The sequence below is a fragment of the Equus przewalskii genome, chromosome 19, assembly GCF_037783145.1.
Source record: "Equus przewalskii isolate Varuska chromosome 19, EquPr2, whole genome shotgun sequence".
Classification (NCBI taxonomy): Eukaryota; Metazoa; Chordata; class Mammalia; order Perissodactyla; family Equidae; genus Equus; species Equus przewalskii.
In genome coordinates this window covers 30,458,402-30,483,345 of record NC_091849.1, presented here as the reverse complement: position 1 = coordinate 30,483,345, position 24,944 = coordinate 30,458,402, and the positions used below count along the sequence as shown (strand labels likewise).

At 46.4% G+C, this 24,944-nt stretch overlaps 2 protein-coding genes across 6 annotated transcripts; one reads left to right on the top strand and one right to left on the bottom strand.

Annotated features, from left to right (window-relative positions):
* Positions 1–101: 101 nt before the first annotated feature.
* Positions 102–6,554, bottom strand: MRPS18B (mitochondrial ribosomal protein S18B). The gene is made up of 7 exons (XM_008543805.2): positions 6,370–6,554; positions 5,081–5,189; positions 4,876–4,973; positions 4,681–4,749; positions 2,970–3,036; positions 1,811–1,870; positions 102–681 (listed from the first exon to the last, which is right to left on the bottom strand). The coding sequence occupies exons 1-7, from the start codon at positions 6,445–6,447 to the stop codon at positions 386–388; spliced, it is 777 nt and encodes a 258-aa protein (XP_008542027.1). The 5' UTR covers positions 6,448–6,554; the 3' UTR covers positions 102–385.
* Positions 5,766–24,944, top strand: PPP1R10 (protein phosphatase 1 regulatory subunit 10). Of its 5 annotated transcripts, XM_008543802.2 has the most exons (21): positions 5,766–5,862; positions 6,690–6,774; positions 7,314–7,836; positions 14,061–14,178; positions 14,880–14,966; positions 15,130–15,265; positions 15,697–15,748; positions 18,491–18,568; positions 18,714–18,887; positions 19,137–19,242; positions 19,342–19,454; positions 19,967–20,067; positions 20,315–20,462; positions 20,541–20,699; positions 20,800–21,046; positions 21,484–21,547; positions 21,658–21,852; positions 22,000–22,075; positions 22,329–22,442; positions 22,607–23,416; positions 23,692–24,944. In XM_008543802.2, exons 4-21 carry the CDS (start codon positions 14,072–14,074, stop codon positions 23,799–23,801), a joined length of 2,877 nt encoding a protein of 958 aa, XP_008542024.1. In that variant the 5' UTR covers positions 5,766–5,862; positions 6,690–6,774; positions 7,314–7,836; positions 14,061–14,071; the 3' UTR covers positions 23,802–24,944. The 5 variants fall into 5 exon arrangements, with proteins under 5 accessions (XP_008542024.1, XP_070441659.1, XP_008542023.1 ...); XM_070585558.1 differs by lacking the exon at positions 6,690–6,774 and having other exon boundaries at positions 5,833–6,330; XM_008543801.2 differs by lacking the exon at positions 5,766–5,862 and having other exon boundaries at positions 6,517–6,774.

The following is a 24,944-nucleotide window of genomic DNA, read 5'->3' as shown; positions in this document are numbered from 1 at the left end:
CAAGAGTCACTGGCCAGGCTGTCTCAAGCCTGACTATTCCTTTCCCCACAACAGCACCCATTCCCCCCAAACAATGGAATTCATCTGAAAGTCAACCCAGAGGCAGGAGACACAGTTTTATTGTGGAAAAGCCGAGATGGGAGAAGTCTGAAACACCGACAGAATATTTAGCCCATCTATTTACAATACATAGGAGTTGGGGGTTCCCATGCACATCTGTATCGCCCTCCCTCAGCCTCGGATGTAGTTATCCCCTTTAACAATCATTTTCTTTCTCTGGCCCTGGGCCTGCCATTGGCCACAAAATAGACACAACTTTTCAGGGTGAAATCTCATCACGTAATTCCTAGGCACAATCTCCTAATCCCTGCCCAGTCTACAGCTCCTATAGAGCCCTCTGGGGGCCTGCCTGCTCAGTGGAGGAGCCTTCAGCTGGGGTTGTGAGGGGAACCTCGGGCATTGATTCAGGTGGGGGGCCACTCTCTTCTCGGAGACGGCCCTGATAGAGCCGGCGAAGGCGGGACAGCTCTCTCTCTGGTGGCTGTTTCCAGCTGTACCACGGGTACCAGGGGTCACCTGAAACCAGGGTGGGGGCTGGTGGAGTAGCACTCACAGCTCCATGAGAGGTACTGAAGTCAAGGTCCCGCGGTTCAACCAGGGGAACGTGGTAAGTGAGGAGACCTAGGGGATTAAAAAAGAGAAAGCAAGGAGGAGTAGTTAAGATTAAGGCAGTAAGGAAAATGACTTATAAAGGGAAGGAGGGACCAGTCAGAGCCACTGTGTACATTTATGTATGTTGTACACTATAGAAAGGCAACTGGCCAAGGGAGCAAGTGTGGGCTGACATACTGCCTGGGCTCTTGCCTGCACTAAGGCTATGAAGCTGCATCTGCCCTAGTGGAGGGGCACCTTTTTCGAATTTGTGCAAAGGTGTCTTGGAGCCCAGGGCCAGAAATTTATACAAATATCATTCTGTGATCTACCTATGGCACTGGGACCAATAGTTATAAAACAAGAGGGAGAAGAAAGGAAAGAGGGGCCAGCCCCATGGCCTAGTGGTTAAGTTTAGAATGCTCTGCTTCAGCAGCCTGGGTTCGGTTCCTGGGTGCAGACCTACAATGCTTGTCAGTGGCCATGCTGTGATGGTGACCCACATACAAATAGAGGATGATTGGCATGGATGTTAGCTCAGGGAAAATCTTCCTCAAGCAAAAAGAGGAAGACTGACAACAGATGTTAGCTCAAGACTCTTTCTCAGCTTGGGAGGGGGAAGGGGGGAGGGAGAAGGAGGGGCCAGCCCCGTGGCCGAGTGGTTAAGTTTGTGTGCTCTGCTTCAGCGGCCCAGGGTTTTGCCAGTTCGGATCCTGGGCGCACACCTAGCACTGCTCATCAAGCCATGCTGAGGCAGTGTCCCACAAAGCACAACCAGAAGCACCTACAACTAGAATATACAACTATGTACTGGGGGACCTTTGGGGAGGAGAAGAAGAAGAAAAAAAAAGAAGATTGGCAACAGATGTTAGTGCAGGTGCCAATCTTTTAAAAAAAATACGCCAATGCCCTGGGAGAGGAAACTTGAGTATTAAAAAAAGAGAAGGATAAAGGAGGAACAAGGGGACAAGGCAATGACAACGTAAGAGAGTCAGGAGAGGGAACAAGGGACAGTGAAGTGATGAAAGAAGAGTATCTCGGGAAGAATATGTTGGGTGTTACCTTCTCAGATAGGTAAGAACATTTACATCCACCCTCTAGCCCTAAGCCACCTTCTCCACATCTATCAAAACTGCCCTGTGCCTCTTCTCATGCTTACCATGATCCCTGGCTTTCTGGATGGCTTCGGTCAACTTCTTGTGCTGCTTCATACAGACCCCTGTAGGGAGAAAAAAGGTAACTCAGTGCTCCTTCTATGAGACACGGTAAATAAAGAACACAAGTGTTTCTATATGGTGACAGAGAGCTGGATTTGGAACACCTGGCTCTACCTAATGACCCCATTCTCCTGAGCCCTCCATGGGCCTCAGCCTCCCCACCTGCCTAATGGGAACCTGCCTAATGGGAAGAATCCTCTCTCTCTCTCTCTCTCAGAGCTGGGATGAAGACTTGGGAGTGTCTAGCCACTACAGAGAAGCCATTTAATAGTAAAGACTCCAAGACAGGAAGTGGAACATAATTCAAAGGGAAGGTGTGGTTAATTAAAGGGTTGAGTCAGATAACCCACAGAAAAAGATTCAATAAAAGAAGAAAGGATTTCAGATCCGGGGAAAGTGATCTGAGAGAGTAGCAAAATAGTCCCTTCAGGCTTTTACAGCCTGATTATAAAACTCTCTGACAAACCGAACTCCACTGAACATGCTGCCACCCTCCAAATGGTGGATTCAGATTATCCTTTGCAAATTGATCTTGCTTTAGAGCAGAGGCTGGCAAAATTTTTCTGTGTACGGCCATATATTTTAGGCTCTGCAGGTCCTATAGTCTCTGTCTCAGCTACTTGACTCTGCCATTGTAGCCTGGAGGCAGTTGTAGACAATATGAAAACAAATGGACATGGCAGCAAGCTAGATCTGGCCTGTGGTTGTAGTTAAGGAATAGATATAATCTTGAATTGTTAAGATAACAATTCCAAATTTGGGAAATCTAATTGAATTGTCAGTGGTATAAATGCACTGACGTGTGACAGTCAATTTTTGAGAGCCTTTTGTAAAAGTGAAGTAATGCTATGGAAAGAAAATAATGACCACCATTTATCTTTTAAGAGCTACAGTTAGATCGTTTGCTTACATTCGTACCTGCCTGTATCTTTGGTTCACATATTAGCATATAAGTATCCCCATTAAGCCAAGACTTCCACAAAGTTCAATCACACTCTTCATGCCATAGTAGGAGCCACCAAATACCTGCTGTCTGACTGACTAAATGAGAAGTGCTCCAAGGAAAAGCTATTCTGCTGGTGTCAGGGATGACGGGCTAACCTGTGTATGGAGCATGGAAGATGATGCCCGTGTGGGCGCAGACAAACTGTTCCAAGAGCTTCACGTTCTGTGGGGGAAAGTGGTAGAGAAACATGAGAGAGGGAGGGGAGAGCAGTAAGACCTTTAGAGACTGAAGGTGCACAATCCCTACACACCCACATGACAACCAGAATCCCTCTATGTCTTTCCAGATGCTACCCTCCTTCACGTCCCAGTTTTAGCGCCATCACTTGACTGAACACATTCTTGAAACCTCCAGCAAACTTTCCCCCTTTCCCGGCCTCTCAACCCTTTGACATGTACACCTTACATTCTGTCATTGAGACTCACATAGAATTCTCTTCTTCAGGGGTTAGGTTCTAAAATCAGCCCTTCATGCAAAAAACTGGGGACTGTCAGTTGGCAATTCCAGATATCACCCAGGAAATGTAGTATATGTTGTAATATGAATGTATAAATGATTAATGTATATAATAGCATGCTGTACGTAATATATGTATTTATTAAGGTCAATTTTACGGTTTTAATTATGTAGAATGACTCTCAGCCAGCAAGTTAATCACAGGAGGTGAGACCCAAGGAAAAAGCAGGTACACTTGTAGAGTGGAATGGCAGGCAGATTCATCTGAACTATTCAAGTTGTAATCTTTCTCTCTCCCTTGGTTATGTAATTGATTATAAACGATATACTCAATTGGTTATAATCTCTTTTTATATCCAGTCGTACACAGTTGAAATCGAGAAGTTATCTATTAGACTTCTCTACAACCTGTGTCAGAAGGGGCCTGAGGGCAGTCGGACATCCCCACCCTCTGACTGACAGATGAATGCCCTCCAACTTTCCTGATGACTATCCATTCAACTTCTGCGCTAACCCCTTCACTGCATGCTCAGAAGAGCATTTTCCCATTTTCATTTTTATAAGGTTTCTGAAGTCTTTAAGGAGCAATTCCTGTCCTCCTCATGATGAAGCCTTTTTGAAAAAATAACTAGACTCTATACCTTGCTTCATGTATCTGCCCTCCAGCCCCAAGTCTCAGGACACACCAAACATCAACATGATAAAATAAGAAAACCTCAGGAAAAAACTAGCCCAATCTACTTGCTAATAATTGTGATGGCTATAAATGAGCTTTGGGCATTGCTTTCCCATTAGAAATAGGCATTTTTCCTGCCTGCCAACTTACACTGTAAATTTCATAGTTAAGGGATGAAGCTTTTTAGTATAACCCACAGTAGAGGGCAAAAGGATGGAGGAAAAGTGAAGTAATGCTATGGAAAGAAAATAATGACCACCATTTATCTTTTAAGAGCTACAGTTAGATCGTTTGCTTACATTCGTACCTGCCTGTAAAAAAATATATATATTTTTTTTCGGTGAGGAAGATTGGCCCTGAGCTAACATCTGTGGCAATCTTTCTCTACTTTGTATGTGGGTTGCCACTACATTGATTGATTGATTGATGAGTGGTATAGGTCCATACCCAGGATCCAAACCGGCGAACCCCAGGCCACCCAAGCAGAGTGCTCCCAGCTTAACCACTACACCACTGGGCCAGCCTTAGGAAGGATTTTTTATATTGCTAGAAAGTCAGTACAAAATGGATTGTAGGGGCACTAGGATATGAAAAAGAGTAGGGCACCTCTGGTGATCTCCTTATCATTGAAAAGAGGCTCCAAATCTTCATGCTGGAGAAAATATTCTCCTTACCCTAAAGTCGACATGCAGCTTGTGATCCCGGCAGATAGGGCAGGGATTCCCAGCAACTTTATTTCCACGCTGTAGAGAGAAGAAACTAGCAGGTGAAGGTATTCAAAGGCCTGTCAGAAAAAGTGCTGCCGCCACTGTCACTGTAGCCTCCACCTCTACACCTCATCCCACCCATGGCCACCCTCCGAAACTTACAATACATGTCTTTCGAGTCCGCTGTGGCGGTATCCCACCTTTGTGGTTGCGACGGTAGTCAGCCCAGACTGGGCGAGACCCATAGCGATTCTGGTATTCTGAAATGAAAGACCACACAAGGAATTCCTGGGTAGGGGTGGAGAAGGTGTCTTTGTCCATTTATTTCAGTCCCCACGTGACTCTCCCCTTCCCCATTTAAAGGTACCTTCTGAGTCCAGGTATTTCCAGGGTTCATTCTGATAAGGGGAAATAGGAACTGGAGGCAAAGACTCTTCCTCAGGGGGGGCTTCAGTGCAAAGAGTCTGGCAGGGAACCTACAAAAAGAGGACAAGAAATAGCAGAATGAGTTCAAGGAAGGCACTTGATTGTTTTGCTGCCTACACCTTGAGGAGAAGGGGAATGCACGCCCATTGTGTTAATGGAACATAGCAGGAATACATATGGAACGTAGCATTTTTGTTAGTATTAAATTAACACCATCAACAACCACTCTCCCTATCTCCAAATGGATCTTGAAAGAGAAGCTAATGTTAAGGGATAACTAGGATAGGTGCCTGGGAGACAATCTTATTTGAAAAGACAACTGAAAAACCTGACACATATAAGGTATTCATGTTGTGGGGATGAACTGAGTCTAACGGAGGAAAAGACAGAATAAAGGAAAAGGGAGGATGTCTAGCTTCTTGGAAGTAAGATGGGTGGCAGGGAGGGGATACAGAGGACAGGTGAGTGTTCAGCTCAATTCAAAGCCGAATCATTGAGTTGCCCAGCCTTATAAAAAATGGAAGGTCAACAACATTCCACATGGCAGAACAAACCTGAGTCCTAACGCCAGCTTTAAAGCTACCAAGCCTATTATTAACTCTATGGCGACCCCTGTCACCTACTCTTCAATCCCACTTTTGGGAGTGGCAGCTGGGTAAGCCTTCCTATCTCACCCTGCCCGACCAAGAACCTGTCCTGGCTCTACCAAGAACCTCCAGGGTGGTGAGTACATGAGACTGCGTTAAGGCTCTCATGTATGCTCTGATAAGAAACTGATTTAGTGAGATAGAGAGCTAATAAACTGGTCCCCAGATCGTGAGAATGTATCCTTGTTTTATTCGGAGATAGCAGGGCTGGTAGAAGTTCGTGTCCCGCAACCCAAGGACACGCCAGAGCATCACAGGTTTAGACACCAACTGCATGGTCAAGAGCTGGTTGTGCATGGCCAAGGGGTCCATTTCTTCACCTAGTTATTTAGCCGAGATGGTAACTTGGGAAGAGGATGACATCTAACCCTGGCTCTTTGCCCTTGGCTCGGGATTAGAAAATACGCGCAGTATCCAGGAGGGCGATGGAAAGGGGGAAGGCGGTGGAAGCAATGTGTTGCCTACACAGCCGAGGCACAAGCACTGGGCAAGGTCTCCGCTCCTGGATTCCCAGCAGTGGAGTGACGACCTAGAGAAGGTATAGGTAAGTTGGGGTTGTACAAAGAGTGCTCCAAGGAGTTACCTGAACTCCGTAGGCACCTCTGAAGGGCGAAAGGCTAGGGAGGCGCCTCAGCAGCGTATTCAATACGGAGGCCGCCATCTTGACGTACGCCCAAAGCAGGAATGGCCGAAAGGGAGACTGCGCATGCTCCAGGAAACTGACTAGGGTAGGGCCAAGGACAAGCCCGCAGTGCGGGAGGCGGCCGCGTACTTGCGTCAGGACGGAAGCGTGAAAGGGGGGCCGTGGGGAGAAGCTAATTTCAACTGCGTCACAATCGAATTCGGCCTCAAAACTGCGTTTTTGCTGAGCCAGTCACTATGACTCTTAAATCTCATTCTTAGAGTTTGCCTTTTAAACAATTTCGAAGGCGATTTGGACCGAGATCCTGTCAGTGCGCATGCGCCGGCCTGGTTCTACCAACCCAGGGTGAGAACTGTCTCGAGGGCGGAAGTGGTGGAAGGAGAGGAAAGGGAGGGGCTAGGCTCTCTGGTCACGCGCACGCGGTGGGGGCCAGGAAGGAGGCGGAAGAAGGTGCCGGGGGGGAAGGGGCTGAGCGAAGGCGAAGGAAGGAGAGCCAATAAGCTAGAGAGTTGTCTTTTTGGTTGACCAATGAATTCACGCCTCACGCACAATGTCGCGCGACAAGGGCGTTTCACTAGCACGTTTAGGCGCGTTGGGCGGCGTCCGGATATAAAAGACTCCGCCCGAGCGGGCAGCCGCCATTCTGGGGTTCGTTTAGAGGTAAGTTTCGGTGATTTGGCGGTTAGGGGGTAAAATTTTGCGGAGTGCGTTGCACTGGGAAACGGGGTAGGCACGGGTTCCGTTGAGAGCCATGGCTTATATAAAGCGGCTGCGTTCGGGATGGGACATGGAGGTGTTCGGGGATAACCAAGATGGACCTTTTGGGTGTTTAAAAGCAGCCCGTACTGATTACATCTTTCTCCCTTGTGTTCCTTTTATCCCAGGTTTGAATTTTCTCGGAGAAAGACAGGCCGGCCACGAGGAAAAAAGAAACAAGCCGCAGCAACATCTAAGCCCTTGAAAGGATCCTGAGAGGGGGGAAAGGGAAAACAGCAGCCACCAGCCCAACCACTTGTGTCTTCTGCCCCTTCCCACCTATCTTGTCCGCCCCACCAGCCCACGCTGCTTGGGACTTGAAATCTGTGGCCGAAGGACTGTCACCACATAACTTCAAAAATAATCAACCACCCTCCCTTCCCAAACCCGCCCAAATTCACTCATCCAGCGTTTACTTTTTTGAATCCACTCAGAACTTTTTTTCTACGACCCCCCTCCCTAAATGGAGTTGGGTGGGGGGGGAAATGAATACTGAGTTGGCCTTTATTTTTTTTAAGAGACTTTTTGATCCAATGAGGCCCCCAAGTAATTGAGTTTTGGGTCCTGGTTGGTTGTTTTATTTTTTTTCTCCAAAATTTTAACCCCCTCCCCCCTGAGCCCGAGGTGCTGACGTCGCAAAAAAATTGGATAGTAAGTGTCGAATTTTCAAAAACCAGCCTTGCAACAAGAAATCAACGTTTCCCGTTGTGAAACCAAAAATAATGAGAGGAAGAAGTGAGACCATAGAACAAAATAGAGAACTGGAGAAGGACCAAGCCGGTCACTTAATCTCCATTAAAAAAGGGCCTTTGGGTCTAAACAGTCTTGTTCTCTTTCCCCTACCACCTACCTCTTCCTGCCCTGCTGCAGGCAAGGAGAGCGTGGAGGGAGGGCCAGCAAATGAGGATTTTGATGGTTAACCCTTGGTAATCCAGCCAATTTCCAGACTGCCAAAGCCATAGTGTTTGCTTTTTATAAAGAGGAATGGTTACCTTCCTCTCGTTAGCAGTCTTCAAAAGGGTTAATGAGCTCACATACAAAAGATGGTGGATCTTGTGGCCCAGAAGTCCCACTTCTTTGTGTGTGAGACAAGCAGGGCGCCTTTCAATTTGCCAGATTAATAAGCAATCTGTACATAAAGATTGCAGGGTAAGGAGATGGGCAGAGAGAAATAATAGCTGGCTATGACTTAAAATGATTGTTAAATCCTCTCAGTTTTAATGTAATTTGCTTGGGGTATATATTTGTGTGGTTAAAATAGGTGGCAATCTAGGAATAAAGATTGCAAGACACTTAAATCAGGGCAAAATATAATCTTAGAGCCAGTACATACAAGATAATACTTGGGGAGGTAGAAATGTTTTGTAATTGTTGCAGATTGCATAGGTTATTTAAAAGCAAAAAGTGATTAACATTTTAACTTGATACTTTATGGTGGGGGGATACAGTTAAATAAATAGAGGGTGGAAAGGTTGGGAAATGTGGAATGCAGGAGTATAATTTTAAAAGCCATTTAGTGCAATTGAATGCTAGCTTTCTAAAAGATTTGTGTCGTTAAAAGGAATTTTTTTCTTCCCTGCTTCAATATGGCGACTTTCCTTGTCCTTTTGTCTTCCAAGCGGCGTCGCAGGTTGTGTGTTGACCCATTTTTCTCCTGTCCTCCCACCTCAGCCCTATTTGTTGAGAGGGGTCCAAGTCCTCCCCCTTTCCCTTTCTAGGGAGGATGGGGGTGGTCGATCGGAGCGGGTTGAACCTCGATTGCAAATTCAATTCTTCCCCGCAGAAAATTGTTCTTTTAATATTTTAATTGCTTTTATTTTCACAACGCTCTTATTGACTCAAAATAGGTCAAAGACTATTCGGCATGGGGGGCTTTTTTTGTTTTTGTTTTTACTAAAAAAGGGTGTTTTTTAATGTAACTAGCTCCCGGCAGAGCCCGGACAGCTTTGTTAAGTTTTCCTCTTCTCCATTACAAAATGGCGTCCCTGCTTCTTTGTTGTTTTTCTCCCCCTTTGCCATCCAGAGCTTAGGGCCGCCCTAGAAACTTGGTCAAGGGGGAGGAGCAGCCTTGAAAGGTGATGTAATCAGCTTTCTTCCTCCTCTCTCCACCCTCTTGAAACTCCACCCCTGAGCAGATGCCTTCTGGAGTCCCTGTGCACGCTGCTGCGAGACAGGAAAAGACATTTTCCTTATTTTCTTTACAATGTTATCTTTTATAGCCTTTATCTTAACAGGAAAAAAGCTTATAGGAATTAGGTCTTCATGCTGTCCGTCTCCTTGGGCGGCTCTGGTTTTTACATTTAATAATGAGAGCCTGTTGCTTTTATTTTCACCTTTCACTCATCGCAACTGCTTGGAAGTTTTCCCTGCTTCAGTTGCCAGGGGTGGAAAGCCCGTCCAACCAACTAGAAGACTGGGAGCTTTTTAGGAGAGTGTGTGAGCGTGTGTGTATGTATATATGTGTGTTGGGGATACTGGGGAAAGACACGAGCTTGTGAAAGAATAACGAATAGACAAATGGGGCCTAATGACACTGGAATGTGCCATTTCTGCTCAGGAAGCAGTCCTTGGGCCTCCTGCATTTGGTCGCTTTGTATAATGAGAATCTGGGGGAGGGTGGGTTCTTTAGGACTTTCTTCTAAATCGCCCTTATTCCCTCCTCTGGGTTTGGGTATAAACTCTTTGTGTTCAGTGCTGTATCACGTTCTCCAGTTGCTTAGCTCCTGTACATTGGTACTAGGATGAGAAGTGAATCTTTAGGAAAGGAGGCTGCAGTTGTAAACTCAAGGCAGGGGGAATCAAGCTACGGTTTCTGGTAAGCAAACCCTTTCTGGTATTACATTTCACAACCTTTATTTCTTTTTTCCAAAGAGCCACCTTTTTTGAATTTATTTTTCCTTCCCTTCTAAAAGAAATTCCTTAAAAACATTAATGGGAAAATAATGTCCTCTTCATTTTTCAACTCGTGCAGTGCTGTAGCAAGGGGTGCATGTTCGAAAGCCATGCCCTATCTGAGGGGGGTATGGGGTCCTGTCCCTTTCTTATCTTTCTTCCTCCAACTTTTTCAAAGTCAGATCTTTATCAGACTCTCCATATACTTCTCATTTTTTAAAGTCCTACATTAAAGCGTGGAGGTTCTAGGCAGAATTGGAAAGCCATTTTGTACAACTGTCCTGTGGTGACTTGGGTGAGACTTCAGGGCTAATTTTCTACTGGGTACAGATTCTCAAATTATTACTTAAACTTCTGGATTGGATGGGAGGGACTCTTCCACATGTCTATTGACTACAAGTTTTTTTTTTATCTTTTAAGCAGTTTGCCATGTGCCTCTGCAGCATACCTTCCTTGGGAGCTGAACATTCTACCCACTGGGGTTCCTGATCTCTAGTGAGCAGGGGATTAATAAAGATCTTCCTTAACATGGGAGATGGCAAACAAGGTCTTCTAGGGAAACCAAATCCAGTCCATCCAGAGAAACTCGGAGAACCTGATCCTTGTAGTTTGTGGCCAGAGTTCTATTCTAGGACCCTCTTCTATTGGGGGGTGGGGGTGAGTTTACATCCTTATTGAAAGGCAAATAAGCGTTTTTGGGGAGATCCTGTACCAGGTTTTCAAAATGACTTTGAGGAATAGGGGCTTACTACCAAGAAGAGGGGTACAACCTTGTAAATCACCTGAGAGAGAATTTAGTCCACTCTTGCCTCAAAATGCCTAGGAAATGCCTCAAACACCAGTGAAAGGAAGGAGAATATAAGGGGTTAGGTACAAAGCATTTTCATTTCCAGAAGTGTTTAAGCCTCTAAGTTAAGGTAAACTCAGACTCTTTCCTCCTTTGTTAGAAGAGTGTTGTGATTGTTTTTAAAAGGGCTGTGGCTTGCATACAGTTTCTGCCCTGAGCCAGTTCAGTTCTGTGTCATTGGTGATGGCTATAGAATAACTAGCTGAGCTAGATAGTTTTCACCCTATTTAATTAAATAAACCTCAAGTAATATGCATTTTGGAGGCAGGAGTCAGTGTCACTTCTGGACTTTTAATTTTTATTTCTGGTAAAAACGGGAATTCCCCAGTGCCTTTTGTCAGTAGCTCATGTCTCTGCCTGCAACATCCTCCGTAAGGAAAGCACAGCCTAGGACAAGGTGGAGATAAGGCCAGGGGTTGCTTTTTCCCCCCTCCCTCTGTATGTTCTGCCTTCAAGGAAATTAAAATGTATCATGCCCTGGATTATTTTTGGTTCCAGAAAGCTTCCTCAGACTTTCCTTCCAGGCTCCAAATATGAGTAGGTAATGTTAGGACACTTGGTCACTGCCCCTCCTTCCCTGGTCAGCTCGTTTGCCTTTCCTACTGTAGGCATGGGCCAGGAATTTAGGCTCTTCATTCCTTTCCGCTTGAGTGCCTTGGAACTTCTTTCAAAATGCACTGACTTCAAAGTCAGGAAATTAGGTTGTAAGATACTTGGGGTCCTTAATTTTAAATCACTATGAAACTAATCTGCCTGGAGGGAAGCCATCAGGATAAATCCTGCTTATGTTTTCTCACATGATTGGTGCTTGTGAGACAAAATTTAGTTATGTTTCCAAGATATAAATAATAGGAAAAATAATAGTGGAAAGTGAATATTTAACATTTCTTCTTTGTTTCCTAGCTTCCCTTGACTATTACTCTTGCTTGTTATGAGTGGGTATTAAAAAGTTGTCCCTGGGTCCCATTCCCAGCGAAAGGCACTAGACAGAATTTAGCTTTGTGCTCATTGGTCTCTCTTTCTCTAAGGATGGTTATTCTGTCTCTTGACTCCTAGTCTGTCAAGTGAAAGGACATTTGAACTTAGGTGACAGTTTGAGTTTCTGAAGGAAGAAGGGATAGCAGACCTGTTGGCTTAGCTGGCAGTTGGGTATGCAAAAGGGAGTTCTCTGAGGTGATGTATATTCAATTCTGGGTTTGGATCAGTGGGGTCAGCTGTATTTAGGGGGGACTGGTTTGAAGTGATAATTTAAGGCTTTTTTGTCAAATTGTATATATTTTGATGATATGTATTACTTTGGATTCCTTCATTGCTTTTCCAGTCTCTAACAGACAGGAAATCTGTTTTATATATCCCTTTATTGTGTCTATATATCGCTTTATAGTGTCTATCACTTTATAGTGTCTTACTACATGGGAAAAATTCCTTTCTCCCTTGTGTCTGTCTCTGTAAGGATCACTACACTTCAGTGGATTTGGCCTGTGGACTTCTAATCTTACCTGGTGTTCTCCTTGAATGTTTTTTCCTTTTACCTCAGGTTCTACCTGTACTTGTGGCGGTTCCAGGGCAGCAGTGACAGCACGGTTAACCCAGCTTTGCTCACCTCGCAGCATTTTTTACCTCCTCTCTCTCTCTGTTCAGCCCGCAGGTTATGATCCCAAGAACCAGCCTCCTCCCTGCTTCTGCCTCTTCTTGTCTAGGTTCTTAGGGCCTATAAATTTAGAAATTTATTGACCTTTTTGGGGGAGAGGGCTGAAAAGTTGAGATTATTATGCTTATTTTTCTTTTTTGGTTTGTCTGAGAACAAATAGAGCTAATTTACATTATAAGAAACCTGTTCTCTTTTCTGCACAAAGTGTAGTCATCTTTGGAAAACCCTGATTTGCCCACCCTTCTGCTGGGATGTGGGTTATCTCTTCTAGAAGCAGGATGCAGGGGATTTCTCCTTCCTCCTTCCTACCCCGTTAGCTGCATTTTCCAAATGCAGATATTACAAGGTGCCTTTCTTTTTTGGATCTCAGAAGCCGGTGTTTAGAGTTAAGGCTGGATAAAAATCTCAGAACCATATTGATTCTGAATGACCTCTCTGGAACTTGATTCTGGCCTTGAAATTGCTTCACTCTTCTCTGTCCCATAACAGCAGTCTAGCGTTTAATTAACTCTTTTCTAAGCTGGTCTAAAGTACTTAACATTTACTGGCTTTTTCAAGCTTCTAGCTATATCTGTTCCATTATTTTTGGCTCCATGGTTTCTAATTTCAGGCCTTTCTTGGGGGGCCTGGTCTTAGATGGTGTGATATTTGTGGGGGAGTAGGGGGTGAGATTCACATCTTTGGTTTTGAAACCACAAACCAGACTTGCTCTAAATTTTGAAACAGTAAAAACTTCTGCAGTGTTTGGTTAACGAGTGACATTCTGTTCAAGGCTTAGGTGGACCTGTGTGGTTCCCTCTGTATCCATTTGTCTTTGTTTCTGGGAGTTAACCCACAACTCCCCTGGGGGAAAGGTTCTGTTTTCAAGTTTTGTTTTCTTCTCCATCACCTACCACTTGAGCTGATTGTTTACTGGTGCAAGCAGAACATATCCAGCCACTTGTGGTGATTATGACTCTTAATGGGCTAAGAGGCAAAGGAATTGACTCTTAGAAGACATTTAGCCCAGGCACTCCAGATTGGCCCTGTTTTTAAGAAGCTACAGTTTTGGTTTTTTTTTTTCAAGCCAGATTTATTAGCAACTGAGGAGAGACAGGACCTAATGATAAGCAAAAATGCCTCAGAGAGTTGCACATTTTGTTATGGGGACGTGAATCTTAGCCCTAATACAATCTAGTGAAGTTCAGCTGTCCTAGGAAGGATGTAACTGGGAGAGAAAGGTGTGTTGCCCCAGTCCTCCAATCTAATTGTCTTCCTGTTCCGTCATGTATTAACACCATGCTTAACTTACCAGGGCTGTTTTCTCAGCAACAGTGGTCTGTGTTGTTTTTTTCTTATCTAGAAAATGATGAGTATAGTTGAATGTAGATTCTGTAGTCAGTCACTATATTTTGTCAAATGCAGAGATAGAATTTATTAGAGGGCCTACTGGGATTGTCCTTGCCTCCCATTTATTCTGTGGTTTGTTTTGTCCTCTCATCTTAGAAACCTCTATCATGGGTTCGGGTCCCATAGACCCCAAAGAGCTTCTCAAGGGCCTGGATAGCTTCCTTAACCGAGATGGGGAAGTCAAGAGTGTGGATGGGATTGCCAAGATCTTCAGGTGAGTTTGTACTGTTCTTTGGATTCATTGTGAGTGGAGGGTATTGTGTGCTGTAATATGTAACTAATTTTCTAAGGCAGGCAGGAATGACTTTCTGGAGAGGAAAGGGAGACTCAGTAGAATAGAATTCAAACCCAACCATTTTAGAATAAGTAATAAGAAAAGATGATCCCTTGGTCCCTGACTGTAATAGAATCTGGATATTTGGAAATTCACAGTCCTCAGGGAGTCACACTTTTGGAAGGCAGGAAGGAAGCAGGGGAGCCAGGTAACAGAATTCTTGGTTCTGTTTTCGGTCACGTTTCACATTCCCAAAACGTCATTTTCCTTCAGGGATCCTCAGGTTTCCCAGGGGAAAGCAAATGACTAAGCCAGTCCTGAACAGACTAGAAAGAATGGTTGTTAAGGGCTAGGACTCTTCACCCGGGAGCAGAAGTAAATGTGCCCTGCGTGTCAGGGAAATAGTGATGCTCACCTCCCCAGATCAGAGACTTCAATGTCTCCATCCTCCCCTGGGTTTCCATTTCACTCTGGATCCATCACATCCCATCCTCAAAGAGGCCTGTGTGACCCTCTCACCCTAGAGCAAAGTCCCAAATCATCAGAGATCTCGAGGCACTCCCACAGATTAGAGACTCTCCTGCTAAAAGAAGAGGTGCTCTCTGGCTGCTCCATTGCTGACCTTAACTCATCTCTTACAGTCTCATGAAGGAAGCACGAAAGATGGTGAGTCGATGCACTTACTTGAACATTCTCCTGCAGACCCGTTCACCAGAAATATTGGTCAAGTAAGTGGGGATCTGGGTGGCTGGAATGGGAGGACGTAGTTAGAAGGTGGGGGAGGTGAGGCATGGGGTTCCTGGGTTGCTGATGAGGGACTAGGAATGTGGGATATTGTACTTCCAAAAACCCAAGAAGGGCATTACAGACTCTTCTCCTACCTGCCTGCAGGTTTATTGACGTTGGTGGTTACAAGCTTCTTAACAATTGGCTGACATATTCAAAGACAACCAACAACATTCCCCTCTTGCAGCAAATTCTACTGACCCTGCAGCACCTACCGCTCACTGTGGACCATCTCAAACAGGTACCTTCAGTCTTTACAATCCCAGTTCTTCCTTTCTGGTATAGCCGATAGATGCAAAACTCACACCAACTCTCATTGCCTGCAGTCTTGTGTCTCTGAGGTAGAATGGTAGAAAAAATAGGAATTTGGAATTAGAAGACTTGATTTGAATTTATCTTTTTGATATTTGTGGCTTGGGGCACTTCATTTGTCTGAGCCTCAATTTTTTCATCTATGAAATGGGAGTAATTGTACCTACTTATCTGGGTTGTTGTAAGGATTAAGTAAGAATATGTCTACAAAGGTTTTGTAAAAGGTAAAGTAAGGTATCAGTGTTAGTTGCTGTTAAGGGACCCTTAAGAGATTGTGAGTGAGTTTGTGGGGTGGTTAGTTCTGAGTGGGCTTATTTTCCTCCTGGCATTTACCTTTCTGCTGCTCCCCATCTCTCACAGAACAACACAGCCAAACTGGTGAAGCAACTGAGCAAGTCAAGTGAAGATGAAGGTAGGGGCCTGTCCTCCTCTTGTCCTGGGCCTTCGTCCATTACTTCCACTTAATTACCTTCCTTTCTTTCCCCATCCTTGTGTTGTGCCTCTGCTCCTACCTTCCTCTTTCTACCTCACCTTACTTTTCTCTTTCTTTTGAAAATTTAATTCCTCTAACCTGTCCCATCTTTCCTGTTTTCAGTTCCTCTTGAGATTTGTCCATTTCTCTACCACTGAATGTAAGATAAGGTACCATACTTTAATTAGAAACTGATTCTTAAGATCTCTTGGCCTAAAAGGCATACACTTAGAATTCTTTTGGGAAATAATGTCATCCTAGAGTGTCTCATCATCATTTCCTTCTCTTTTCCTAAATAGAGCATATTCTGGTCCCTTCTGTGTCTGTTTTCATAACAATAGATGTACTGGTTCTACCAATAAACACCTTCCTATAAGACATGGCATCCTCCTGACTCGTGGAGTATATCATTGCTTTGATAGCAACAGATTTTTACTTTTCCTAAGACAAAGGGTTTTGGAGCTCCTGGTAAGGGCCAGAAGACAAAGCTTGGCTCCAGAAGGTCACAGCCTTTTCTTTAGAGATTAAGGAAATGAAAATTTTAATTTCTTATTTAAAAATTTAAATAAAATGAAATTTAAAAATTTCCTTAATCCCTACCCAAGGCATAAACCCAGGAGCACAAGGTACTAGTATCCCACAAGTGAGCAATATTCCAGCCAAGATGACCCCCGATCAAAATACAGACTTGTTCTGTGTCTAAAGGGAGTGGGGTGCTAGGTCTTTTTTGGAAAGAGGCTTTGGCTGTTTGATGTGGAGGGAGCATCTAGGCTTGGGTAAGTTTGTCTAAAGTTCCTTTAGTATAGGGGAAAATTCTGGGAACACTTTTCCAAGATAAAGGATCCCAATTTTATTTTAACTCATGGTATTATTCAAGTGAAAAACATTCCTTAGCTTTCTATTCTTTTAGTTGTATTAATTCTCAGGTTTCAGGTCCTTTTAGTACCTAATTTTGTGACATCTTAGAGTGTCTGTAATAATTTGTAGTGTAACATAGAACACGGGAAATCCCATTAAATCATTGCCCATCTTCTGTTTCTTCATCTTGGGTACATTGTTCCTGTTTTCCACCTGGCTTCATTGTGATGCGTTCTATGAAAAAGGATTTAGTTATTATTCTGTACTTTTAGATCCTGAAATGTGTAAATTGCTTATCAACTGTAGTAAGTCTTACTGGACTAATTAGCATCAGGTGCTCCAAGAAGGCTTTAGGATATTCCTGCACTGGAGTTCACGTTGCCTTAGGTACAGAAATTGCTGGTTGTGTGACTCATTTGAAGGGTTATGTTTTAAAGTTCTATGACAATCTCATTATTGAATGAGTTCATAAGTGGAGGTGTTGGCAAGAAGAGAGGGGCCATAGATAAGAGATGGTATTTGCCAAGTACAAAAGGAAAGAGCTACAAAGCTTTTTTTTCATTTATTTAGAAACAGATTCTGTTCTTTATCTTTAAATTGTCTGAGCATCCTTTTTATCTAGATGAACTCTGCTTCCACAACCCTAAATTGGTCTGTTTTTAAGCTTTTTTTTTCACCCTTGCCTCATTTAATTTTTTTTCTTAAAGCCATTATTACTAACAGCATTCTAGGAAAAAAGGTTCCCTGGAAAAAATTTTTTTAAGATGAGTCTAAATCTGCCTCCTTGAAACTTTGCATTAAGTTTGCCTTCAGGACAACACAGGCTAATACTGTTTCTTTTTAAATCTATCAGCTCTTCAGATACTAGAACCCTGCCTGCCTTTCTCCTGAGTTTAGTTTCTCTTCTTTCAACAAGTGGTTAGGGGAAGAGCAGAGGCACTGGCCTCATTCTGGCTCTGTATAGACTTGTGGCTTTAATCTCTATGCTTCTGTGTCCATGAGGGGAGATTAAAAATCTTCAGGTTGGGGCCGGCCTGGTGGCGCAGCAGTTAAGTTCCACCTTCTGCTTCAGTGGCCTGGAGTTCACCAGCTGAGAGCCCAGGTGTGGACCTACACACTGCTTGTCAAGCCATGCTGTGGCAGGTGTCCCACATAAAATGGAGGAAGATGGTCACGGATGTTAGCTCAGGGCCAGTCTTCCCCAGCAAAAAAGAGGAGGATTGGCAACATATGTTAGCTTAGGGCTAATCTTCCTTAAAAAAAAAAAAAATCTGGGGCTGGCCCGGTGGCGCAGCAGTTAAGTGCACACGTTCGCCGTGTGCACTTAGTGTTTGCCGATTCAGATCCTAGGTGCAGACATGGCACTGCTTGGCAAGCCATGCTGTGATAGGCGTCCCACATATAAAGTAGAGGAAGATGGGCATGGATGTTAGCTCAGGGCCAGTCTTCCTCAGCAAAAAGAGGAGGATTGGCAGCAGATGGTAGCTCAGGGCTAATCTTCCTCAAAAAAAAAAAAAATTTTCAAGTCACATGAGTAATGTAGTCTTTACAACATCCTCTGTAATAAGTGTTAATTCTTTTCACTTCCTAGTGTCGAGATCCCATCAGGGTTGAAAATTATCTGAATAGAAGACAACTCTGTGATTCATAGCTCCATTTTTAAGAGTTTGGGCTTTGAGCCTATCTCATGATGTTCTTAAAACTCTGGGTTACTTTTTCCATTACCCAGATTTTCACAGTGTATTTTTAAACATCTCTGTTTTCTATTACTGGAAGAATAATATTTTAAATTATTGAGATATTTCCTTTTTCTCTCACCTGCAGAGCTCCGGAAATTGGCCTCAGTCCTTGTCAGTGACTGGATGGCTGTCATCCGCTCCCAGAGCAGTACTCAGCCTGCTGGTAAGTTCCTTAGTACTTTATTCCATGTATTTCTTTCTTTCCTATGGGACGCGGCCTTCAGTGCCCTCAGCCTGCTTCACCTCGTAGTGACGGTCTTTCTCTTTACCTAAACAAAATCCTTTTCTGCTTTGCTTTTCCACAACAGAGAAAGATAAGAAGAAACGTAAGGAAGAAGGAAAGAGTCGAACCACCCCTCCTGAGCGACCCTTGACTGAGGTGAAGGCTGAAACCCGGACTGAGGAGGCCCCAGAGAAGAAGAAGGAGAAGCCCAAGTCTCTTCGGACCACGGCACCCAGTCACGCCAAGTTCCGTTCCACCGGTAAGGCCGTGGGCTGGCCTCTGAGTGGGGTGTGTGTGGGGGGGTGGTCTGTGGGTATATGCACACCCAGAGCCTTGTGGTGGAATGCTTGGATTTATGATACGGTTAACCTGTGGAGGAGGGAAGACTAGTGGGCAAAGCTTTGGGCTGGTGTATAAGGTTAGATGAAGACTGAAGGGTGGGAACAGGGAGGCAAAGTCAAGAGGGTGGGGAGTGAGTTCAACCCCACCACCATGTCTTTTCCCCTAGGCCTGGAGCTGGAAACCCCATCTTTGGTGCCTGTGAAGAAGAACGCCAGTGCAGTGGTGGTCTCTGACAAGTATAACCTTAAACCCATCCCCCTCAAGCGCCAGAGGTATAGACCATGTTCTGGCTTTCTGGATGGGCTGGGTGTGTGGACACAAGGGAGAAAGAAGGGGCTAGTTGATGTTGTTGACAGTTCCTCTTCTAACAGCTCCACAGCTTCTCCAGGAGATGCTGCCCCCCCTGCAGAGAAGAAATACAAGCCACTCAACACAACACCCAATGCCACCAAAGAGATCAAAGTGAAGATCATCCCACCACAGCGTGAGTCTACAGTGGGGGGATCTACTTTGATTTGGGAGCAAGACTTCATGGGAATGAATGTCCTGGGTGGGGGGAAGTTATTTTTTTCTCTTTTATTGTTTTCCTCTGATTTCTTATGTCCTTTAATTTTTGTGCCTCTGGAACTCCCCATTCACAGGATTACTTAGAAGTAATTTTAGAGATGAGCTAGGGAGGCTTATGCTGTTCAGTCCTTGGTTAGGGCCCTCCCAGCTGGCAGGATAATCTGTCATGTCAGCAGGGCTGGTTTCGTCAGTCATTTGAGCTCTAATTCACATCCAGAGCAACGGCTGCCTGCCTTTAAAAGAAAGAAAGAATAACAACGAGAATTTCTTGTATGAATTCTCCTGCACATGCTACCTGGTCACCTTGAGTTTATTGTGTCCTAAGTTGAGGCAGGGTCTCCGTTGCCCTGTGTCCTGCCCAGACTCTCTGTAGGAATAGGGTTGTGAAGGAGATCTGATGATTCCATTTTCTGCTCTTTCCTTTTGTAGCTATGGAGGGCCTGGGCTTTCTGGATGCGCTCAATTCAGCCCCTGTTCCTGGGATCAAAATTAAGAAGAAGAAGAAGGTGCTGTCACCTACAGCTGCCAAGGTATGGGCCCTGGGCCGTAGGTTTCAGTGACAGGGTATAAAAGGTAAAGTAGAAGGAAGAGCCCAGCATCTCAGAGTGCTTGGGGAGGAAAGCAAGAGGAGGTGGTCTCAGATGCAGACTGGTGGCCGTGGGGCGGTGTTAGAGACAGAGTCTTCCTTTAGGAGCAGTGGGCCATCCTGCCTAGGACTCTGGACTGACTGCCCTGGCTTTCCTGTCAGCTCATTAACTTCTTTTTCTTTCATAATAGCCAAGCCCATTTGAAGGGAAAACGAGCATAGAACCAAGCACAGCCAAACCTTCTTCCCCAGAACCAGCACCTCCTTCTGAGGCCATGGACACAGACCGTCCAGGGACCCCAGTTCCCCCTGTTGAAGTCCCAGAGCTCATGGATACAGGTAAGTCTCAAAACTAGTTCAGGTTGGGAGGTTTCCTGAAAGGAATGGCCTGGGTCTGAAACCTCTCCGGCTTTACAGCCTCTTTGGAGCCAGGAGCTCTGGATGCAAAGCCAGTGGAGAGTCCTGGAGATCCCAGCCAGCTGACCCGGAAAGGCAGGAAGAGGAAAAGTGTGACATGGCCTGAGGAGGGCAAACTGAGAGAATATTTCTATTTTGAACTGGATGAAACTGAACGAGGTTAGAGGGCAAGTTTCCTTTATAATATGTGGGTATAGAGAGTTTCCAAAGGACTTGGTTGTGCTTACATTCTTCTTGCTTTTTCTCTCCTTCCCAATAGTAAATGTGAATAAGATCAAGGACTTTGGCGAGGCAGCTAAGCGAGAGATATTGTCAGACCGACATGCATTTGAGACAGCCCGGCGTCTGAGCCATGACAACATGGAGGAGAAGGTGCCCTGGGTGTGCCCCCGGCCCCTGGTTCTGCCTTCACCTCTTGTCACGCCTGGAAGCAACAGCCAGGAGCGATACATCCAGGCTGAGCGGGAGAAAGGAATCCTTCAGGAGCTATTCCTGAACAAGGAAAGGTGAGCAGAGTGAGGTTCAGGCCCTGGGCTGTTGAGCACTTGGACTCCTGAGGGAAACGTGTCCTGGGGTAACTAAGAAGGGGGTCAAGGTTAGGAAGAAAGTTGAGGGCCTGAATAAATAATTTGACTATTGGGGCTGGCCTGGTGGCACAGCGGTTAAGTTCGCACGTTCCACTTCTCGGCGGCCCAGGGTTCGGATCCCGGGTATGGACATGGCACCACTTGGCAGAAAAAGCCATGCTGTGGCAGGCATCCCACATATAAAGTAGAGGAAGATGGGCATGGATGTTAGCTCAGGGCCAGTCTTCCTCAGCAAAAAGAGGAAGATTGGCAGATGTTAGCTCAGGGCTAATCTTCCTCAAAAAATAAATAAATAAATAAATAAACAATTTGACTATCATTCTTCTTTTTCCCATTGCCTGCGGCACTCCTGACAGTCCTCACGAGCCTGATCCTGAGCCCTATGAACCTATACCCCCGAAACTCATCCCCCTAGACGAGGTGAGTAGGTGTTCCGTGGCAGTGGAGGTTGTGATTGGCTTTAATGAATCTTTGTGTGAGACTCTCTCTCCATTCTTTTAGTTGGTCCTGATTGTCTCCTGTTCTTTCAGGAGTGTTCCATGGATGAGACCCCATATGCGGAGGCCCTGGAGCCTGGGGGCGCTGGAGGCTCACCTGATGGGGCAGGTGGCTCCAAGTTGCCTCCTGTTCTGGCCAATCTTATGGGAAGCATGGGTGCTGGGAAGAGCCCCCAGGGTCCTGGAGGAGGAGGCATCAATGTCCAGGAGATCCTCACCTCCATCATGGTATGAGCCCTCCTTCCTCTTTGCCACTTTCTCTGGAACCTCCCTTTCTCTTTACTCCAGTCGTCCTCATCTTCCTGCTTCCCTCCTCTCTTGGCTTTACCCTTACTGCTCTCTGTTGACCTTGCTCTCTATTCACTTGCCTCACAGGGTAGCCCAAATAGTCATCCCTCAGAGGAACTGCTGAAGCAACCAGACTATTCGGACAAGATCAAGCAGATGCTGGGTAATCATCAGGGCCAGCCCCGGGGCCTGGGGGAGGAAGCCTGCAGTGGAGTTAGGGGAAGCAGAGTTCACAGACCCTGAAGAGCAGGGGTGTTGCCACTAGGCGGCAAGACATGGGAGGGGAAGACTGGACAGAGAGAGCATTGCTCTGCCAGGTTGGTCTGAGAGGGTCAGTTGGGGATATCTAAGTGGGAAGTCATAGCACTCTTCTAGAATCTTCTTGCCAACTGTTTTATTCCTTTTTTCATTAACAGTGCCACATGGACTCTTGGGCCCTGGTCCAATAGCCAATGGTTTCCCACCAGGAGGTCCTGGGGGCCCCAAGGGCATGCAGCACTTCCCCCCTGGACCTGGGGGACCTATGCCAGGTAAGTAGTGAGTGAGAGGTTGGAATGGGCTTATCTGCTTAATTTCTGCCTGGTAATAGTATACAATTGACCAAAAGGTGGGAGGTACTTTAGGTTGGAAGGTGGAGGTTCCTGAGGGTAAACAGGTAGCTGATATTGTTTCTCTTTCTATTTTCCCCTATCAGGTCCCCATGGAGGCCCTGGGGGCCCTGGTGGGCCAGTGGGTCCACGTCTCCTCGGTCCCCCACCCCCTCCCCGGGGGGGCGATCCCTTTTGGGATGGCCCAGGTGACCCCATGCGGGGTGGCCCTATGCGGGGGGGTCCAGGACCAGGTCCTGGACCATATCATAGAGGCCGTGGTGGCCGAGGCGGAAATGAACCTCCTCCTCCTCCTCCATTCCGAGGGGCCAGAGGAGGTCGCTCTGGAGGAGGACCCCCAAATGGACGAGGGGGCCCTGGTGGGGGCATGGTTGGAGGTGGTGGACATCGTCCTCATGAAGGCCCTGGTGGAGGCATGAGCGGCAGCAGTGGACATCGTCCTCATGAAGGCCCTGGAAGTGGCATGGGTGGTGGACATCGCCCCCACGAAGGCCCTGGCAGTAGCATGGGTGGAGGTGGGGGACATCGTCCCCACGAAGGCCCTGGCGGCGGCATGGGCAGTGGCAGTGGCCATCGTCCTCATGAAGGCCCTGGCAGTGGCATGGGTGGAGGCAGTGGACATCGCCCCCATGAAGGCCCTGGCGGAGGAATGGGTGCTGGTGGTGGACATCGCCCCCATGAAGGCCCTGGCGGGAGTATGGGTGGAAGTGGTGGACATCGCCCCCATGAAGGTCCTGGACATGGGGGGCCCCATGGCCACCGGCCTCATGATGTCCCTGGTCACCGAGGCCACGACCATCGAGGGCCACCCCCTCATGAACACCGTGGCCATGATGGCCCTGGCCATGGAGGAGGGGGCCACCGAGGGCACGATGGAGGCCACAGCCATGGAGGAGGTGAGGATGCTCCCTGTCCCCCTTGTGGCTCTTGGTGTCCCATACTAGTTTCTGGGGAGCATCACTACCCTGGTATGCCAGGCAGAACATGAGATCGTCCCTTTCCCAGCATGCATGGCAGTTCCTACCCTTTGCCCTTCCCCCAATTCCCCAAGACTCTGCCTCTGTCTGAAAGTTCTAGGATGCCATAGACTGGGAGGGGGCTGGGGGGCTGTGAGGGTGGCATTGACCTCTTAGCCATCTTCTGTCTAACCATTCCACCATCATTCCCACAGACATGTCAAACCGCCCTGTTTGCCGACATTTCATGATGAAGGGCAACTGCCGCTATGAGAACAACTGTGCCTTCTACCACCCGGGTGTCAATGGGCCCCCCCTGCCCTAGGGCCACCTGCCTGCCCCGCCCACACACCCCTGTGGACTGCAGCCTTGCTCCTTCCACCTTCTTATGGCTTCTGTGAGGCCCATTTTTCCCTTTCCCCAGCTGATGAGGAGCCGGCCCCCTCAGTTCCCACCTGTTTGGGTTCCTGGGGGTTTTCTGATCACTGGTGCGCATTGATGTACATATTTTCCTCCAGTCTGGGGAGGAGAGAGACTGGACACATTCTGTACCCTGGACTGCTGAAGAGGAGACCCATTTGGCTTCACTTTTTGAGGAGATTTGCCCTGTAACCCCAGACCCCTTTCCAGTATTACCCTTTATGCCTGAGAACCTAAAGCTGGTTATCCTGGAGAACACCTCTGCTCTCCTATTGTGGGTCCTCCACGTGCACACAGAACTGACACAGGATCAACTGCACTTATGAAATCATCCCAGCCAAGTTCATTATTCCTCCTGGGGTGGGGAGATGGTAAAAGGGGTATTATATATCCCACTGCACTGAGAGGGCTCAATCAGGCTGGATTTGAGTTCTGGAACACATCATCCCCACTCCTTCCCTCACAGGCTTTACGTTCTGAGTCTCTTCTCAAGTAAGACTTTGCAACCTTCCTTGACCACCCAAGGCTGCATCATGGGTCTGCTAGGTTCAATGATGGCAAATTTACGTCTGCATCAAGTGGAAGTTTTAGCTGGCATAGGTGAGGCCAATGGTGCTGGTCCACCCCTGCCTGCAGCTCATTCTGGAAACTAAAACTTCAGTGAGACCAGCTTTTCATCAGCTTAAGCCCGGCGTGCTGGGCCTGACCGTCACACTACATGCACTGCCTTTGGGAGTTAGCACGCTCCTTGCCCCACCTGGAAGCTTGTCGGTGTGAGGCCTCCAGCTCCCTTGCCCTGTCAGCCACCTCCGAATCCCCACCAGGTGCCTTCCTGGGTGGATTCGACATGACTTGCCCTTTCCCAGCCCCCTCCTTCACCTGTCTCAGCATCAGTTGTTTTCTATGAAAACAGTGGATCGGTTGGGTTTTGTGCAGGGTCTTGGGTTCGAGCCACAATGGATTTGAGGATGAGTATTTTCTTTTTCTTTTGGTTTTGTATATTTTGTACATTAATAATAAACAGTGGAAAGAGAAGCAGCTTATTTAA